This window comes from Panicum virgatum, chromosome 5N (assembly GCF_016808335.1).
Source record: "Panicum virgatum strain AP13 chromosome 5N, P.virgatum_v5, whole genome shotgun sequence".
NCBI lineage: Eukaryota > Viridiplantae > Streptophyta > Magnoliopsida > Poales > Poaceae > Panicum > Panicum virgatum.
This window is the reverse complement of record NC_053149.1, coordinates 49,625,939-49,637,056: the sequence shown is the minus strand read 5'-3', so window position 1 is coordinate 49,637,056 and position 11,118 is coordinate 49,625,939. Positions and strand designations below refer to the sequence as shown.

General features: G+C 40.4%; 1 protein-coding gene across 2 annotated transcripts; it reads right to left on the bottom strand.

Annotated features, from left to right (window-relative positions):
• Positions 1-956: 956 nt before the first annotated feature.
• On the bottom strand, positions 957-9,474 carry LOC120672425 (long chain acyl-CoA synthetase 4-like). 2 transcript variants are annotated; one of them, XM_039952815.1, is made up of 19 exons: positions 9,247-9,473; positions 7,932-7,995; positions 7,751-7,840; positions 7,479-7,535; positions 7,266-7,314; positions 6,781-6,857; positions 6,040-6,079; positions 5,876-5,970; positions 4,895-5,062; positions 4,698-4,808; positions 4,526-4,613; positions 3,545-3,611; positions 3,323-3,398; positions 3,131-3,248; positions 2,340-2,585; positions 1,990-2,129; positions 1,676-1,858; positions 1,462-1,581; positions 957-1,185 (listed from the first exon to the last, which is right to left on the bottom strand). In XM_039952815.1, the coding sequence occupies exons 1-19, from the start codon at positions 9,387-9,389 to the stop codon at positions 1,150-1,152; spliced, it is 1,968 nt and encodes a 655-aa protein (XP_039808749.1). In that variant the 5' UTR covers positions 9,390-9,473; the 3' UTR covers positions 957-1,149. The 2 variants fall into 2 exon arrangements, with proteins under 2 accessions (XP_039808749.1, XP_039808750.1); XM_039952816.1 differs by lacking the exon at positions 4,698-4,808 and having other exon boundaries at positions 9,247-9,474.
• Positions 9,475-11,118: the final 1,644 nt, after the last annotated feature.

Here is an 11,118-nt window from a genome sequence, read left to right as displayed (position 1 = left end):
AAACCACTTGCATGGTGTACTAAATATAATCGAAAAATAAATCGTATTACACAAATGGACTATAAATCGCGAAACGAATCTAATAAGCCTAATTAGATCGTGATTAGACACTAAATTGCTATAGTAAAGATACAGTAAACATGTGCTAATTATAGATTAATTAGACTCATTAGATTCGTCTCGTAGTTTACAGACGAGATCTATAATTAATTTTGTGATTAGTCTACATTTAATATTTTAAATATTGAAGATTCTCTTCTAAAAATCTAAAGTGATCTAAACAGACCCGTACTGTCATAAAGCGTCAAACGAATAATAATCCTATATTGGTCTGCTGGCACATCGAACTGCTCCAGAACCGGAAACGAACCAGCAGCACCGAGGTTGCTGTGGTGGGCCACCAGCCCACCACCCACAAGTTTCATTACTACAGCACTCTGTAAGAACAGCTGAACAGGCATGGACACCACTCGATCATTGAATGCAACACAGAGACCGGCAGTATATTCGGGGAGGACAAGAGGCATGTCAAGAGTCTGGAGGGGGGCACAAGTCAAGGGTGCGATTCAAGAATACAGAGGCTGAAAGTTCGCCCGACATGTAACTATTCTGCTAATCAGGATGGCGCTTTCCGAGTCGAAGCGATTTAGAAATGGTCTGTACCCCTGCATGCTGGTGATGGTGACATTGCCCGTTTGATTTAAGTGGAGAAAAAAAACATGAAAACTTTCCCATGTGTTTGGTACAGCCAAACACATCAAAACTAAGAGAATTGCTACGTGCACACAGCTTGGAGGGGCAGCGGCGGCGCGTCAGGGAGCAGGCGGCTGCTCTTTGCGGGAGTGGGGGGAGGGCGCATGAGCGCATCTTGCGTTGGGGTATGTGACCGGGGACGTCCCCCGTCCGTGCCACCTACCATCGCCTGGGCTTACACTGTTACAACCAAACACGTGATGTTCAGATGATGCAATTTTTTCCCCTCCATAAACCAAACACGGCCTATTAACTGAAAGTTGATGCATGATTCTGGCGTCCGACCTACCAACATATATACATCAAAATACAACATTTCTCTGTTCGGTACTTCTATCAACTCCTTCAGCGTTGGGATTCTTCATCTCGGATGTTGTTCTATACGACATGGTGAGCTCACTTGGCACTTTTGTACATGTGGTCGATCACGCCCTGCAAATTGAACGGTAGTAACTCAGAAAAGCTGCCTTGTTTGAGCCCAAGACATCACAACCCATAAACAAGCAAAAGAATTCGATAGAATGGAACAACATTAGCACCAAGGATGATCCAAGCATCCTACTATAATGCTTGCAGGCATAAAGATTACTGCTCTCTCGTTCACACAGCTTAAACAAATTCAAGAACTGTTCAACAAATGACAGTCATACGGATTCAAGTAAACAAAATAAACTGGAGGTACTCCGACAATATTTCAATGAGCAGTACCTGGTAGTACTTGAGCAGCTGTGGCCGTTTCTTTTTGTATGTTGGAGTGATCAAGTCGCGTTCCATATCAAAGGGCACTGGTTCAAGGTGTACATCTTTGATGAATTCAAAACCTTTGAGCTGCGGAAACAAGTAGTGTTATGGCATGAGCACCAGGATCGAGCAGACAAGAATTGCTAGAAAGAGCGAAACAAGAGAACAACCATATCCTCACCTTCTTATCTTTTCCTATTCTTGACAGTTCTCCTAAAATGTATTCTTTTGCTTTTGGATTCTGGCACAAGGATTCAAAATCACCACTTATTCCATTTGCTGCAGCCCAACTCTCAAGAGCCTCCTTGTTGGGATTGGCCACAGCAACAAGGAAGGATTCAAAGCTGTTCCCATATATCCATACCTGAAAAGTTGTTCCAACCAATCCAGTTTTGTTACATTTTCATATACAGAACAATATCACAGAAAAATTCAAAGACCATAGAAATTAAAAGGTTGATCCCTGTGAAAGTTTGAATATATAGCACTACATACCGAGTCTATAGCAGAAACAAGGCCATAAATATTCTCCAAATTTTCAACTGCCACGTATTCTCCCTGTGAAAGTTTGAATATATTCTTTTTGCGATCTATGATTTTCATACTTCCATCAGGTTGCCACTCACCAATGTCACCTGCAAGCAGAATAGGGATTCGTGTCAGATGCCAGCTTCATTGAATTACGAAATAGAACATTTTGGATCTGCAACATCACTGGAAGTCTGGAACTCTGAGTGAATTTTACGTGGAAATTGAACTGCTAAAAATGCATGCCTTAAAAATTGTGATCACTATGTCAAAACTTTACACAGCAACGGTATGGGCAACTAATGAGTAAAACGCACCAGTATGGAACCACCCATCAACCAAGACCTCCTTTGTAAGGTCTTCACGCTTGCAGTATCCTGAGAATAATGTTTCTCCCTTGATGCAGATTTCTCCACGAGCTGTGCTCGCAAGTGCATCATAATCCATTTCTGGGACAGACTCCAGACGAACATCAATGTTTGGCACTGGGGGACCAACAGTTCCTATCATGGACATCTGATTTGGCAACGAGACAAAAGATCCAGCACAAGTTTCCGTGAGACCTAAAAGGAAATATCAGTCAAGATATTTCAGTACAGACATAGGTTGAAAAGTCAAAATTCTGTTCACGCCCTCAATAAAGTAACAGCTTGCACATATATGACCTAGCAGGCTAAAAGAACACATTAGACCCCTATTTTTCCCTGTTTAAGGTGAAGACCCATCTTTCTCTATTTATGTTGAAAACCCATTCAAAACTAAGTGCATGTCATGCAAAAAAAAAGGGGGGGGGGGGGGGGAGGAGGTGACAGATTCTTATTTATTGAGGGTTATCAACTACACTGATAATACAAGCCTGAAGCATTAAGGATGCTAAAAATAGAAACCAAGAGGGCATTCTACCAAGTAGTTAACTAAGCAGCCAACTATGAATTATAGTAACTTAATTTACATAGCTACACCAATTTCCATGCTTTAATGCTAGATCTAACTGACAGTACTACACTATACAACTAGATGAACTACAACAGAAAAATGTCAGTAGCAAGGACTTGAACCCATCACAAGAATAGGAGTTTCTTGTTTTCACATCAAATAACAAATGTACCGTATCCTTGTAGGACATGTGCGCACGTCACCACTCGCAAGTATTCTTCAACATGGGTAGCAAGTGGAGCAGCTCCAGATAAAATAAGTCTAACATTGCCACCGAGACCCTCTTTCACCTGAAGATCAATAAGTTAAATTCAAAATGGAAAAATAATTCAGTCAAGAATCATTGGCTGCCAAATTTAACTACCTTACTAAAAACTACTTTGTCACATATGGTAGCAGCTTCATCGTGCTTGGCTCCTCTCATCATTCTAAACTGCTTGCTGCAAAATACAATGTTCACTTAACACTTGGAATTGTAAAAGGTAAGGTTAACTGGAGTCCGCAGCTACAGGCACTTAGTAATTAAAGAAAAAAGATACATCATAAAGAAACATTGACTTTAGAACATTTAGGATATTAAACTTACAATTTGTAAGCAAGATTGAATAGTGTACTCTTTATAAAACCACCAGAGGAAATTTTAGCTTGTAGTCCTGAAAAATCAGAAAATGTGAGAAGATTATAGCCATGAACACTCAAACTTGCACACATAGTGGCAGTTTCAAAGACTTTTTGTCAAGCCCCAGTAACAAATATGGCTCAGTTCTACTCGCACGTTGAGTAAAACACTCACTCGCACGGTCGCACCAACCCCGCTTACACTTTCGTCCTCGCTTCGCATAAAAGGGTTAACCCGGGGGGTTGAAATGCACTTGGCACTTGGGTTTATACGTTGGTGAGCCTCACCCTCAACTAGCAAGGTGGGACAACTCCCCACACATGCCATGCCACTCACACTTGGGCCACTAGTGGGCTCAAATTCATCCTTGTTGGGCCGGGATGTCACATTTTTCAACAGTGAAAGCAAACTGCTCCAATAGATTGACCAAAAACTATACACCACATTCACACGAGCTTATATGAAAGAGAAAGACTAAAACAACCTCACCTACCAATTTTTCATTTAGTAAGAGCAGAAATGAAACATGCAGATGCATAAACGGAACAGGTTAATGGGGTAAACCCTAAATTAGTGATAGATAAAGTAGGTAAGACTCGATACAGAATGACTACATACAATCTACTGAGGTGAATAGTAGGTCAGGCCATCTGGCTAAATCGCTCAAGATTATTGATGGGGCAGATAAAGTTGACAAAATATTCCAACAACAGGTGAAAGTTCACCATAAGCATCTATTAATAAGAACATTAGCACAGAACGGGTACTTTAGCAAAGGAAAATTATAGTGTTAGTAAAAAAAATGACCTACCATAATCAATTCCCAAACAATCTGATTTAATTATACGATACATATGTATTATTGTACTGCTTATAACCACATAAGATATCCCATCCACTAAAATTATTTATGAGACTGAGATACATATGTTTCAAGTAGCTCCTTACCAGAAAATATCCGATCAAGAACACGTGGGACAGCACAAAAGATTGTTGGTTTCAGCACACCAATATCTTCAACTAGCAGCTTAACATCCTGTGACAAAGAAGTTAACAGTCAGGATAGGCCCAAAAGTAAAATTACAAAAAGGTATTCAGGTGAACACAGTGTGATGCTTACCCCACGCCAGAATCCAATAGAGGCACCATGGAAAATAAACAGCTCTTCCACAACACGATCAAAGATGTGCGCAAGAGGAAGGTAAGACATGTAAACATCGATTTCTGCCAGCTGAAATTCGAATATTGGTTGAAGATCTTAAAGGTTATCCAGTGTGAGGTAAGGTTGCATAATGCAAGAGCTTCCAGAGATCTCACCTTCTCATTTACACAGTTAAGTAGCCGGTCCACACCTGCGATGAGACAAATAATGCTTGCATTGGATATCAGTACTCCTTTTGGGTCACCAGTAGTTCCACTAGTATACATTATAGTGCATATATCTGCCTTCTCCTTGACTGGAAGATCAAATTCTTGGTCAGCTGCCTGCAGAAAGAACACCACATGTAAAAAGTGAATAGTAATTAACAGCAACACTACGATCAGCCTGGTTAAATATTTTATACGAATTGTACAGTTAAACAAAATACTTTTGTGTCTGCCACAGGTAGGTCACTGCAAGGTCATACCCCCTCCATCCTGTAATGTAAGTCATTCTAGCAATTCTAGGACAGATTAAGGGAGAGAACAAAAGACACATGTACCCTTCAAGAACTCCTAGTTTACCAACTATAATTGAAGTTGTTCCTAAAATTAAGCAGTGGAGGAAGGAGGGGAAAAAAAGGTAACTATGCATCTAAGAGCCAAGAAAAAATAAATGATTTCCTTTTAATACTTGTCCAAAAGTCCTAGAATGTCTTATATTAAAGTACAAATTTTGAACCCTTCAATGCCTTGTATTTCAGGACGGAGGGAGTTACAACTAAACAGTTGGAGCAGCATTCAACTTCAGTTATTTTGTCAGCAATAATGTACTCCCTCCATTTCAAATATAGGGCATGGTTTGACCAATGTGGTCACCAAAGTTAAACTTCGGTCAAGGATAAAAACTTTAAATCTCAGAATGCTCATGCACCTTACAAAAATTTAATGGAGGGAGTATTATATTTATATGATCACGTACAACAACAGCAGACTAAACTAATTTTAAATGATCAAAGTCTTCATTTTGATGTTCCATGAATGACTATATGTATTTGCTTATGCAGTTTTCACTCGCATGTGTGGAAAGACAAATATTAGCAAAGTTGTGGATCAATAATATTAAAATGAACCCCACAAAGAGCTGGAGCATCTTACCAAGGACAGAAATTCATCCCATGAGTAGATTGACAGCCCATATTTGGAAGCTTCTTCCTTTTGTTCTTGAGTTACCTTCCCAAAACTCACAATCACTGCCATAGGAGAAACATTTTAGTTCTGGACGATGGGATCCATCTAAGTCTAAGGATATATTGACTTACTTTTCAAGAACTCATTTGACTTGGGTAAGGTCTTCAAGAGCTGCCCAAATTGAAAATATTCAGCATGCCATTAGAAACATTAAACATATGTATCGAAATATAAGACACATAATCATATCAGAAACACATCTCAAATTTTGTCCCAAAATGTAAAAATAGAAAGGCCATGTTGAGTAGGTTGAGTCTGTTACTCTGTTAGTTATGTGTTATAGGTATGGTTAGCTAGGGGCTTTTCTGTCATTTTGCTTTATCTTGAACATGCATAAATCTTGACTCGTGGATTGGATAAGGAACATTCCTAACAATGTAACATTGTATCAAGAGCCATTTTACCTCTAAGCCTAGTTCCCCCTCCTCTCCATAAGCTCATCCACTTCCACAATGCCACCAAGATAATAGCTAGGCTATAGAAAACTCATCAGATAAGAATTTTTTGGGCAATATTTTTTATTGTGTATACATGATTGTGATTCTATTGATCCAGACAAGTGACAGAACTATTGAGAGATAAATGAAAGTAGACCTTCGTCAGGGATAAAGACAGCTGATATATGGCTCTTGTAGACTAATGAACTGATCTAAATATGTTTACAGACACACTAACAAATTGGGGCCAACTTCATGTATTCATAACCAAATCAAAGAAAAGAATACCAAATTAAGAGAAGTTCCATGACAGGACACAGATTACATGAGACATCACAAGCATATTAATTCTGCAAGCAAGGTAAAGCACCATACCAGCTCAATTTTCTTTTCCTCAGCAAAAGCAATCTCAACTTCTGCGTGGCATAGAATAAACTCTACAGCACCAGCTCCTACAAAAAGATTGTGTTCAATATGAAGACTAGCTGTATGCTCATATGTTCTCTTAATGCTAGTAGATGCACAAGTGGTGGTCAAGGGGGACAGATTAGTACTTATATAGTTATATGATACTATTCACTTTCCTAGTTAATTCCCTACATAATTGATTCACATATAAACTAAAAGGACATCAAATAACTTGTTAAAATCTTCCGGAGGTGTCACAAGGCTTAGTTCTTTTTAAAGAAATAAGAATGTACACACATAAGCAATTAAGCATATCAATGCTTGTTCCCAAAGAAGCATATGGTCCACACATGCACAATAAAAATGCCTAGCAAGATGTATTACAAACAGAACATGGTGGCCTCATTCATGTATAGCCACAGCTGAAGCCATGAAGATTGAAGAATATATACCGAGCGTGTCATATAATGGGACACAGTAGATTCCATGGGCATTGCAAGCCTGCAAAGGATAAAGATTTCAAGGTGAATAAGTTGACAAGGAAACCTTACAAACACAGAATTTCGGAAGTTCAAAATACAAACTTAGCGGATCCAACTTTTCCTGGTTATAACCAAAAGATGAGAATTCACTGAATCAAAAGCCACCAACAGAAAATATTTTACCTCCATTGTGATAATCCATTCAGGACAATTAGCACCATATATACCGCAACGACTACCCTGCAAAATCACCAACTCGAAATTTTTAGTCAGCAAAAGATGGCATGATTCTTTAATCAACAGTGCATCAAATTGAAGCGCCTTAGATGATCAAAAGTTCCCAGTGTTCAATTCTACTGTTTTTGCAAGGTGAGATAAAAATTCAACATCCAATGCTCAGGTAAATTAGAATTTTATTGAATAAATTAACAGAACTCTAAGAACAGTTACCAAACCTTTGCAAGTCCACAGCTCCTAATAGAGTTACCAATTTTGCTTGCAATGTCAAAAACCTCCCTGTATGTCTTCCAGACGTATGCGCCAGCCTATTATACAAGATAAACCATCTTTGAGCCAGCACCATATCGCTGGAGTCTTCATGTGCAACAGAAGTTGTTCACAGAGTAATGCAGTTACCTTTCCATCAACAATCTCACGGTGGCCAAGCATTCTGTTGTCTGGATACTTTTCCACTGCCATCCTGTGTAAGGAGAGACAGTGTGAGACCCACAGATTGAAGATTTTAGTATTTGTAGACAAAGAGGCCACTTGATTCATTGGAATAAAGAAAAATACGCCACCAAATTTAAGGGTTGTACGGAAGGAAGTCAGAAGCCTAAAATGCCTGGCCGACCTATCCTGTCAATTCCCTGGGCTAATTTATTATTTGTAATAGTTGTCAGAAGCAAGTCCACAGGCTAGAATGTAAAGGCCAACAGTACAGCACAAACCAAACATGGGATTTGATGCACTGACCCATCACCCATGTGACATCAAACATTACAACCCTTCAACGCTACACGAAAATACAGATTCGTATTGCAGTTAAACTTGCTTCGTCAAAGTGTATTCCACTTAAAATTGCTTCGTCGAAGTGTGTGACAAGCTTATATTTTGTCCGCCAGTTCTACCTGATTCAGAGAAAGTTTGTTCGGATACATTTCTGAACTTGATTAAAATTTTTGCAGGACGATAGACGAGATCACGAGACTGAACAAAACAATAGCAGTGCCTACCGACCAACATCTAGGAGATCTTGCCCCATCAGGAACAGCTAGGTGAAATGAAGATCAGTAAAACGTTGCAACCAGGACAAAATGGCAAATCTGGCAACAAAAACGGAGAGAAATGAAGCGTCCATGATTCGTTATCCCACGATGGAACAAAGTAGGTCCGGATCCAAACAACTGAAAGCCTAAGAGAGTGACTGCTCCCACAACGGCCAAGCGAATCTGAACTATAACTAACTAGGATCTCAAACCATTCACAGCAAAAGGTACTAAGTGAGCATGGAAATAAATCTCATGCAGAATTGGATTACTTTGTTTTTCGGTGGGGGGGGGGGGGGGTTGAAAAGCAAAGGCACTAGCAGCAGATAAAAATCAACTAATCCACTACTCTATTTAATTCGGGGGTATTTAAAAATCAGGCAAATCCCCATGCTGGCATAAACAAGCAACTAACCGAGAAATTAGTCATGTTGAAATCCCAGTCCTCCTAAAAGGAACAGAGGCAAATAACCGAAAGGGGCATTCGTCACAGCTTCCGAATCTTCCTATGCAAGAGCACGAGCAGCACACGCACACGGCACACATCTACCACACGAAGCCAAAAGAAGAAAAAAAATCCAAGCAAGCAATCTCCCGCCACCTCTCGCCTCACGGCTCGCTAGGGGAACAGCAAGCTCCATAAACCCCGCCCGCAGCACGGAATCGCGCGCGAGAGAGCTCACCGGAAGATGTCGTAGCAGCTGTTCAGCCCGGGGACGGGGGGCGGGAACCCGTCGCAGGCGAAGGCGCTCCGGTAGGTGGGGCCCACGGAGGGGCGGCCATCGGCGGCCGGGTGGCCTGGCTCGACCTCTACCACGTTCTGCATCTCCTCTCCACCAGCGTCTGCCTTGGACTTCGTTCGCAGTCGCAGCAGAGTGGGGGGTGGGGAGGGATCGAACTGCGAGATGCCAGCAAAGCCCGAGGGGTTAAAAAGGAAAGGCCGCTGGGAGTGGAGGAGAATTCGAGGACGGCGGCGACGCTGGCCCCACCTGTCATGGGCCAACGGAGCATCGGGTGGGGTGTGGTTGGGTGACCTAAGCGTTGGACCAGCGATCCAGACTTCCTTCCTTGTCAAGCCAACTCGTTCCGTGCCCAGGGTTTTTTTTACGGACCCGTGGGATCAAACTGTCGTCCACCTATAGCGGTAAACCGGTCCGGTTTGACCGGTTACCGATAAAAATTGATCAAATTCAAAATTCAAATTAAAGACCTCTGTTCAACCGGTTCCTATCGGTATGCCGACCAGTTAGACCGGTATACCGGTCCGGTTTGAACGGTAACCGATCGGTTTGAGTGGTAACCGGCCAAATTCAATTTTTTTTTTCTTTTTTGGTTTAAATTCAAATGCCCGCACAGTATACTAAATGAATGTTTGTATAACATATTTTAGCCTAAATAAATCCTCCAACCCTCTTTTGTATTACTTTTATATTAATACAATGTATCTGTATACTTTTGTATGTACGTTTTTTTGTTTAACTTCACATACCCGCAAAGTATACTAAATGAATGAATATTTGAAAAAATTTGACACCATTAGAGTCGTCGCAACTTGAAGTATCTTTAGGAATTTTTTGAGAATTTTTCATTTTTTGGAATTCAAATTTGAATTTTGAATATGGGCCGGTTTGAAATCGAACAGAACCGGACCGGACCAGTTTGACGGTTACCGATAAAACCGGATCGGTTCTTGTCAGGATTTTTAACCCTGTCCGTGACACGTCCATCCGCATGGGAATGCTGCGAATTTTGTGGTAGGGACAGATTGGCGTCCTGAGCTATTCTGTTTGAGCAAGAAACTGGGAGAATTTTAAGTTATATGTCATCACTAGATAGTGAAAGTTGGAGAAGTTTGACAGTTTATAGTAGTAGTCAATGGCGAAACTAGAGCAAATGGGAGAGGGGTGCGCTTGTCTCGTGGGTGCATAAAGTTGAGTCATGGGGTGCAAATATAATGAAAATTTGAGCATGATCACTGTTTTTTCAATTTTAGGGGGTGCTAATGCACCCCCTAATCATAACGTAGCTTTACCCCTGGTAGTAGTATCCAATTTACCTTGTACACGAGTACGTAAAGTTGCAACTCAATCTCTTTGTAAAAAATAATCCACATCTAGATTTTGACTTTTAGAGCAAATTCAAACTTAGATCCCGTTGGATCCAGAGCCCTTTGACCCTAAAGGAGGCTATTAGGAGCTAAAGCGAATTAGCCTCTCTTAAAAAATTATATCCTCCAAAAGATGTTTATTGGGACTATTTCGGCATATACCCCACTAAAAGGTTGATTTTCTCCTTATCCTCCATCCATGAAGATAGAGCTAATGATTGGATATGTGTTTTTGTCCTTAAATTAACTTATGGATCCAAACAACTCTAGAGGCTAAACTTTTATGGATCCAAATAATTCTAGACGCTAAACTTTAGAGTACTAATTCAAGTATTAATCTTTAGATTTCAAATTAGCCTAAGGGTTAATTGGTTAAAGAACCAATTTGGGCTTTAGCATATTTATACTTATATATAATCATATAAGTAACCGCTCTTGAGGAGGCTGA

Coding starts and splice junctions, on each gene's coding strand:
- LOC120672425 (XM_039952815.1), bottom strand. CDS start 9,389: ATGCAGAACGTGGTAGAGGTCGAGCCAGGCCACCCGGCCGCCGATGGC. Junction 4,809..4,894: donor TTAACTGTGTAAATGAGAAG/GTGAGATCTCTG, acceptor TTCGAATTTCAG/CTGGCAGAAATCGATGTTTA. Junction 3,612..4,525: donor TCTTGATCGGATATTTTCTG/GTAAGGAGCTAC, acceptor CTGATTTTTCAG/GACTACAAGCTAAAATTTCC.